The 8,690-nt window shown below is 44.6% G+C and overlaps 1 protein-coding gene across 2 annotated transcripts in view; it reads left to right on the forward strand.

Annotated features, from left to right (window-relative positions):
- DGAT2 (diacylglycerol O-acyltransferase 2) overlaps window positions 1–2,608 on the forward strand; it is a 31,011-nt gene extending 28,403 nt beyond the window's left edge. For both annotated transcript variants that reach the window (XM_090265599.1, XM_090265608.1), the window contains exon 8: window positions 1,395–2,608. In XM_090265599.1, the coding sequence (XP_090121725.1) occupies window positions 1,395–1,549 (155 nt within the window). In that variant the 3' untranslated portion in view covers window positions 1,550–2,608. The remainder of the gene's footprint in view (window positions 1–1,394) is intronic.
- Window positions 2,609–8,690: the final 6,082 nt, after the last annotated feature.

Consider the following 8,690-nt stretch of genomic DNA (forward strand, 5'->3'; position numbering starts at 1 on the left):
ATCAACAGCGTGCATGAGTAGCATGTGCAGGATGCTCTGGGGGTCATAGTGGACCCCAGGGAGGAGGGGATTCTTCCACTGTTAGCTGAATAGGAATTAGCCAGCAAAAGAGGAGGAGGGGATAGTTTTTGTCAGAAATAATAGTCTAAGGGAAGTTCCTACTACAGCAAGACTGTGTAGATTTTTGAGGAACAGAAAGAAAAAAAACCAACATGACTGGCACATAGTCCTGTGAAAAGTATAGCAAACACTAGCCGTACTTGGACTTCAGCTATGCTGTTTTTGGTTTATTTGGGACCATGTAGAGGATTCCAAAGAATTATCTCTTGTAGGGGTGAGTGTATGTGTTAATGGTTCACAAGCTAGAGATCACACAGGAGCGTATGGGGCACAAGCCATGGACTTCAGGGGCCAAAGCTCACATAGTTACTTTGAATTTCAGAGCCAGGTGTTCTGTTTTGTACTTTATAGAAGGGCGACTTCCTGCATTTTAGGTCACATGACCTAGAATCACCTTGATCCTCCTTCTACATAAATCCCATACCAGGCCTGATCCCTGGGAGGCAGCAGAAACATTTTCATGCTCAGGGAGGGCTGCACAGGGACAGGGCCCTGTGGGCATTGTAAAGGAATTTGCTCTTTGCCTTAAGAATGGAAAGCTATTTGGATTTGGGGGAGAGAAAGTTCAGATTTGCATTTTAAAGTGATCTCTGGGGCTGCTGGATAGAAAATGGATTAGAAAGGCCAAAATGGAAGCCACAGGACTGGTCCAGAGGCCTTCGCGGTAGCTGGTGGCCTTAAGGAGGAGAATGGCCATGGAGATAGAAGAGAAACTTAGGAGAAATCTCAGAAATGTCTGTGACAGGGCTCGGGGATGAGTTGGGTGTGGACGTGAACAGGATTAGGAAATAAAGCCGTGCACAGAAGTATGAATGTCAGTCTCCTCCCTCACCCGTCCTATCGCACTTCTCAAAGCATGTCATGATTTTATAGAATCTTAGCAAAGCCTCCTGGGGAAGGATCCCCTTGTGATAGGTGAGGAAACTGAGGCTCCAAGAGTCGAAGTGACTTGCCCAGGGCTGGGGAAAAGCAAAGCCGTTCCCTGTTCCCATAGCTCTCGTAGGAGCTCCCAGCTGGGTGTGGTGGGTGCAGCCCGTCTCCATCCCCCTTACTGCTTAGTGGATTGTGGCCGTGGGCAAGTCCCTTCCCATGTCCCTGGGCCTCAGTCTTACCATCTGTAGAAAGGACAACATAAGACAGAACACATTCAGCACTGTTCCTGGCACATGGTTGGCACTAGCGCAGGCTTGCTGCCATCAACATCATGGTAAATGCCCAGGGAGGGTGAGCCGAATGGCACTGACTAACCAGAGGCTTCTGCCCCATCCCTGCAGTGGGTGAGCCCATCACCATTCCCAAGCTGGAGCACCCAACCCAGCAGGACATCGACCTGTACCACGCCATGTACACGGAGGCCCTGGTGAAGCTCTTCCACAAGCACAAGACCAAGTTCGGCCTCCCGGAGACCGAGGTCCTGGAGGTGAACTGAGCCAGCCCTCGGGCCAGCTGCCGGGAGGAGCCCGCTGCAACGTGCTTTCTACCAAGTTCTCGAGTGCTTTTTGTTCTGTAAATTTGGAAGTGTCATGGGTGTCTGTGGGTTATTTAAAAGAAATTATAATAATTTTGTTAAACCATTACAATATGAGGGTTTTTTTTTAAGAAGGAAAAAAAATGAATATTTCAAGCTCTTTCACTTCCAGTTTGTCCTGTTGTAGGTGGTGGCTAACACATCTTGGCCTTTATGGTTTCTCAACCAACCCCCTCTCTTCCCTTCCTAAAATGACAGGGAAAAGTCAGTCCTGGTTAACCGGGGAGGAAGGGCAGCCATTAGTGACTCGGGCCAGTGAGATTATTTGCTCTTTGCCCCAGAGGATGAGGAGCAGAAGCCGCTTCTAATACAAACACCTCTGTTCCCAGCTACCTTGACTTGACTGCAGGACTAGTCCCTCTTGCCAAGGGGAAGCCTTGAAGGGCACAGTTGTCCCTATTTTGAAGAGTGCAGTGATGAGCATCTGGACTGTTCCAGCTTGATTCTCCTTTCTGCCACTTCCCACACGCCCAGTCTTTCCCATCTGAGCCTGGACTAGCCTCCGGAGAGACGACGGGGGTGGTGACGATCCTGTGCTGGGGACAGGGCTGTTCCAGATGTGCCATCTCTTGGATTATCCAGCTCCCACATTCTGGTTGGAGTGACTGGTTTTCCTCAGGGGGCTGGTGACATGGACGCAGCACAGACCCAGCCTTGGCCTGAGTCCCATCCTTTCCAGTGGCCTCAGTTTGCTTAACCCATACCTACAAGAGTGGGTGTGAGGAAGGGGGCCCTCTTCCTGTTCACAGAGGAGCCTGGCGTCCTGAGATTCAGATTGGTTTGAGGATAGGGGGCCCCCAAACCCAAGCGTCATGTATATGTGCCTTTTTGAGAGGATGGAAGCCGGGGAGGAAACCCAGCCCCTCCTCTGTGTGTTCTGTTTTCTCTTGTTGAAATCGCTGTACCGTGTCAGACTTTTGTATATTCCTAAACAAATAAATAAAAATGAATGTCCTCTGAGTTCCTGCTGGGGCTACATCTACATCTTGCCACTGACATGTGGGGAGACCATGGCCCCAGTAAGACTACCTGCCAAGCCTTCTCTCTCTTGTTCCTTTGGCCCACATGGCCCTGTGTGGTATATTAGTTATCTATTGCTGTGTAACAAATTACTCCAACACTTACTGGATTCAAACAACACTGTTCACAGTTTCTAAGTATCTGTAGTCGAGGTATGGCTTAGCTGGGCCTTCTGCTTTCAGGGTCTCTCACAAGGCTTGACTAGGGGAGGATCCACTTTGAAGGTCATTCTTGGCAGGATTCTTGGTAGGATTCACTTCCTCACTGGCTGGTGACCAGAGGCCACTCTCAGTTCCTTGTCATTTGGGCCTTTCCATAGCATATCTCACAGCATGGCAGCTGGCTCCATCAGAGAGAGTAAACAAGAGGAGCCAGAGAAGAATGCAGATGGAAGTCACAGTCTTTTATAACGTAATCTTGGAAGTGATCACCTGTCACTTTTGCCATATTCTCTTTATAAGATGCAAATCATGAGCTCCAGGTCATACTCAAGAGAATTATAGACAGAGTGAATACTGGGAAATGGGTCCTTGAAGCCCCCTCACAGTGCACATCACTTGCACTAAAGGGCTGCTGCCCAGCTGTAGGGTCCTGGAAAGGCAGAGCTGGAAAGGTCCTTACTGATCACTCAGACCGTGTTCCTTGTCCTTGGCCTAAGTTACACCACAAGGTGGAAGACCTAGCCTGCTGTTACTCGAGCGATTTCATACCATACCTAGGTCTCATACCTTTCTGTTTTGATCCTATGCAGTTCAGTGAGTACTAAGCACCTGGGAACCCTTCCCAGCTGAGCCTAAACGACCTCATTCCAACTTTCCCACTGCAGAAAGGTCTGTCCTTGCCATTTATCCACCTCAGGGACTGCTCTTCTGTTTCAGAAGCTGTGAGTGGGCTCCTTGGGAGCCGAAACTAACATTGAAAACTGCTGAGGTTATGCAGGGTGGATAGACTGTGACAGAGATGTCCCTGTCCCAACCTGGGGTGCCTGCTTAAACTGGAACCCTGATACCTGAACTGGGACATAAAAGGGTGACTGGAAATTTGCCAGGAAGGAGTTGAAGAAGGGCAGAGCAGAAAGTGCAGATGGAGGAGATAGTGCTGCTGATATGAAGGACTGAGAGGTGACCATAGAGAGGTATCCAGAGGTCTGCAGCGGGGCTTCTCTTGGAAGGGTGGGGACCTGGCTTTTCCAGAGTCTCTAGGTGGGCAGGAGGGCAGGAGGGCAGGGCAGAGAAAGGAGATGCCCATGCAGGCACCATGCAGGTCTCAGGCCACAGAACTTGGGTCAGAGGACAGACGCTTCCTTTAGGATGAAGGAAAGGCCTGTTGTGATGGGTTCCAGCCCCACCGCAGCCCTGCCTGCAACTACCCAGGACCCTCAACCTCTGGCTCCAGGCTAAGTCCTACTCCTGACCTAGGCCACCCCACAAACGTAGGTCATTATGCTCAACATTAATTTTGTGAAGATTGAATAGCTGTGCACTAGGGAACTCCACTATCTCTGCCTAAGGAAGCGACAGCAACCAGGCCCCAAATGTAGGAGGGGTCACCTCACCTAGCGCAATGTATGTCGAGCAGCAGCCTGTGCAGAACAGAGATCAGCTCCGCTCTAAGTTGTGTGTAGAGAGATCTAGGTGAATGCCATGAACTTTGCCTTGGGTTGGGAGTTGTTACCATCGGGGAGGGAACTGGAACTTTCTTTTCCAGAAGACCTTCTGCCTTTGGACAGTGGGAATGGGGCTGCCTTCTCAGCCTGAATATCAATTTCATGATTCTGCTTGTGGCTCCCAGGTATGGCCACTAGGGGGCACTAAAGATGGTTCTGAGGCAAATCCTGCACAGCCACCTAAGCTTTCTGTTCACATTTAGACCCTTACCCAGTTTGTACCCTGAGCTAGAAGCTGGAGGTAATAAAATCACAAACTCAGAGGAGCTCAGAGCTAGACAGGAATGTAACATTTATCTAGAGCAACTCCTCTTAATCTGGAAAACTTGACACAGAAAGGCAAGTGACTTGCCTCTAATCACACAGCAAATCAACATTTACTGCATGCCTCTTCTTGACAGGGAATGAAGGGCTTCCAAATTGAATGTCCCTTGTTTTTAGGTATTTGCAATGTAATACGGGGGGAAGAAATGTAAAGCACCCATCTTTTAAAAAACTTTTGCCTTTTTAAATATTCCATACCTAGGTTCTAGATGTCACTACTGCCCATCTTTCAGCAAAACCAGCCAGCCAGTCCTTTTATTTGTTGAGTTATTTTTATTTTTAAATTACAGTTTACATTTAATATTATTTTGTATTAGTTTCAGGTGTACAACATAGTGGTAATACAGTCAGTCATGTACTTACAAAGTGCTCCCCCTAATATTTCCAGTACCACCTGGCACCATCGTTATTACAATGTTACTATGTTCCCTATGTTGTACCTTACATCCCCATGACTGTTCTGTAACTACCAGTTTGTACTTCTTAATCCTTTCACCTTTTTCGCCCAGTCCCCCAAGCCCCCACCCCTCTGGCAACCATCAGTCTGTTCTCCGTATGTATGAGTCTGTTTCTATTTTGTTTGTTCATTTATTTTGTTATTTAGATGCCATACATAAGGAAATCATATGGTATTTTTCTTTTTCTACTTATTTCACTTAGTGTAACACCCTCTACATCCATCCATGCGGCCACAAATAGTAAGATGTCATTCTTTTTTATCCAGCCATTCAATCTTTTAAAAAGTTTATTTATTTTTATTCTATTACAGTTATCCCAATTTTTCCATCTTTGCCCTCTTCCACCCAGCCCCACCTCCCACAGTCAATCCCCACACTGTTGTCCGTGTCCATGGGTCATTCATACATGTTCTTTCACTAGTCCCTTCCCCTTCTTTCCTCCATTATCCTCTTTACCTCTATCCTCTGGTCTCTGTCAGTCTGTTCCGTGTTTCCATGCCTCTGGTTCTATTTTGCTCATTAGTTTATTTTGTTCATTAGATTCCTTTTACAGGTGAGATTATATGGTATTTGTCTTTCACTACCTGGCTTATTTCACTAAGCACAATACTTTCTAGTTCTATCCATGCTGTCATCAACAGTAGGGAGTTCCTTTTTTCTTTCTGCTATGTAGCATTCCATTGTGTAAATGTACCACAGTTTTGGGATCCACTCATCCACTGATGGGCACTTAGGCTGTTTACAGCACTTGGCTATTATAAATAGTGCTGCTATGAACATGGGGGTGCATAGGTTCTTTTGAATCGGTGACTCGGGATTCTTAGGGTATATTCCCAGCAGAGGAATCGCTGCGGCCATTCAGTCTTGATGAACTCTTCTGTCCTCCTTCCTTCCTCCACTGCGTGCTGATGATACTATTGAAATTTTTGTCTCAAACCATTCCCTCCTTTCTCATCCTTAATGACATATATTTATGACTGTGGGATCCACCCTGTGATACTGCAGTTACCAGCTGCTTTATCATGTCCCTTAACCTCTCTGAGCCTCAGCTTCCTCATCTGTAAAATGGGAATAATCTACATTCCTGAATAAATGAGAGAATATGTATCTAAATATATGATTGATCTATAAATGGAAAGTATTCATCCCAGGGCTTGACCTCTAATCCCTCAACAGGAAATGGTAGCTGTGATTGTCATCATCATCATCACGCCATCATTGGGTCTCCCTGACCTAGAGAACTGCACTCCCTGTTTCCGGCTGCTCTTCAGTTTACTCTTCCTGCAGCAAAGTGGCCGGCCTGCCTTCCTTTTTTACAATGAAAGTTGTAAAAAGATTTAGTTCACATAGCACAGTTCAGTGGGTATATTTACAAAGCTGTGTATCAATCACCAATCTCTAATTCCAGAACAGTTTTCTCAGCCCCAAAGGAACTCCCCTGCCCGTTAGCAGTTGCTCCTTGTTACCCCCTCCCCTGCAGATCCTTGCTTATCATTAACCACTAATTTATTTTCTGTCTATATGAATTTGCCTATTCTACACATTTCACATAAATGAAATTACACAATATGTGGACTTTTGTGTCTGGCTTTTCACTTAGCCTAACATTTTTGAGGTTCATCCATGATGTAGCACAGATCGTGAGTCAAATGTATCATTGGTTCTTTGAAGCACAGACCTTTTTAAATTTTGATGTTATCAAATGTATCTAGTTTTCTTCCTTTTTTTTTTTTTATAGTATGTACTTTTGTATCTAAATAGCCATAGCCTAATCCAAGGTCACAAATATTTGCTCCTATATTTTCTTCTAAACATTTTTAGAGTTTTCAGCTATTACATTGAGATCTCTGAACTATTCTTGTATATGGTTTAGTGTCCAGCTTTTGTTCTTTTGTGTGTGGCTATTCAATTATCTCAGCACCATTTGTTTAAAAGCGTATACTTTCCTCATTGAATTGTCTTGGCACTTTGTCAAAAATCAATTGACTAAAAATTTGAGGGATTATTTCTGGATTCTCAGTTTTATTCCATTGATCTATATTTCTATACAGCATTTATTCCAGTACCACACTTCCTTGGTTAGCTTTCATATTAATTTAGAAATTGGGAAGAGTGAGTCCTAACTTTGTTCTTTTCCTGAGATTGTTTTGGTTATCTTGTGTCCCTTGCATTTACATATGAATTTTAGGATCCATTTAATACCTGCAAAGAAAGATGGCAGCTGGGATTGCATTTGAACCTAAAGATCAATTTGGTGACTATTGTCTTTCCACTTATTGGGTTTTTTAAAATTTCTTTTAATGGTGTTTGTAATTTTCAGTGTACACATTTGCATTTTTGTTAATTTTTTTCTAAGCATTTTATTCTCTTTAATGCTATTATAAATGGAATTATTTCTTAGTTTTATTTTTAGCTTACCATGTTAGGATAGAAATAGTTTTTGCATATTGATCTTATATCTTGCAACCTCGTGGAACTCATTTATTAGTTCTAATGTTTCTTTGTAGATTATGTAGTGTTTTCTGTATGCAACATCATGTCATGTGTGAGTAGAAATAGTTCTACTTCTTACTTTCCATCTAGATGACTTTGTTTCTTTCTCCTGTCTAACTGCTCTGGGTAGAACTTGCAGTACTTATGTTGAATAGAACAGGTGAGAACAGACGTCCTTGTCTTGTTACTGATCTTAAGTGCGGAAAGCTTTCAGTCTCTCACCATTCACTGAGTTAGCTGCGGGGGCGTTTTCAACCTTTATTAGATTGTGGAAGGTTTTTGCATTCTTAGTTTTCTGAGCATTTTTATTAAGAAAGGATATTAGAGTTTGTCAGATACTTTTTCTACATCTACTGAGATAATCATGTGGTTTCTGTTCCTTATTCCATTAATATGGTGTGCTGTATTACATTAATACAGAGAAGGAAAACTCTGACTCCAAAAAACCTCCGCTGCCTTGCGGCATACCTCTTCAGGGGAAAGGCTAAGGGAGTAAACCCCGACAGAAAATCCGGAGCCGGAGTCCCTAAGGCGGTTCGACGTTGTAGTCAACACCGGCAACTCCTGCGGCGCACCTGAAGCCAAGCTGTATTGACTCCGTCTTTCCCTTGGACCCTTCAGCTGCGAAGAGAGGGGGGGTCTGCTGCATGGGCAACAGCAGACCCTCCATATCACCCTGCCCAGGCTCTGTAGCTTCAGCTTCACTGGAGAGGACACTCCAGCGTCATCGCAAGATGTCGATTCAACACGGGAGGAGACAGATACCGTGTCACTCCCGAGTTGGACTGCACAGCCATTCTCGGCGGTGCAGATAGACTCTTAAGAAGCTACACCATCGTCTCTCGAGACGGACGGCTGCCAACGATTACATTAATAAATTTGTATATGCTAAACCAACTCTGCATTCTTAGTAAAATCCCATGCTGTGTAATTCTTTTCATATGTTAGGATTGCTTCCCTAGTATTGGGTTCATTAGTATTTTTGTTGAGGATTTTTATGTCTATTCATAATAAGTAAGGAATATTTGTATTTTTCTTGTCTTTGCCTGGTTTTGGTATCGGGGTTATGCCATAGAATGAT

The sequence above is a fragment of the Furipterus horrens genome, unplaced genomic scaffold (assembly GCF_987537825.1).
Source record: "Furipterus horrens unplaced genomic scaffold, mFurHor1.1.pri manual_scaffold_2, whole genome shotgun sequence".
Classification (NCBI taxonomy): Eukaryota; Metazoa; Chordata; class Mammalia; order Chiroptera; family Furipteridae; genus Furipterus; species Furipterus horrens.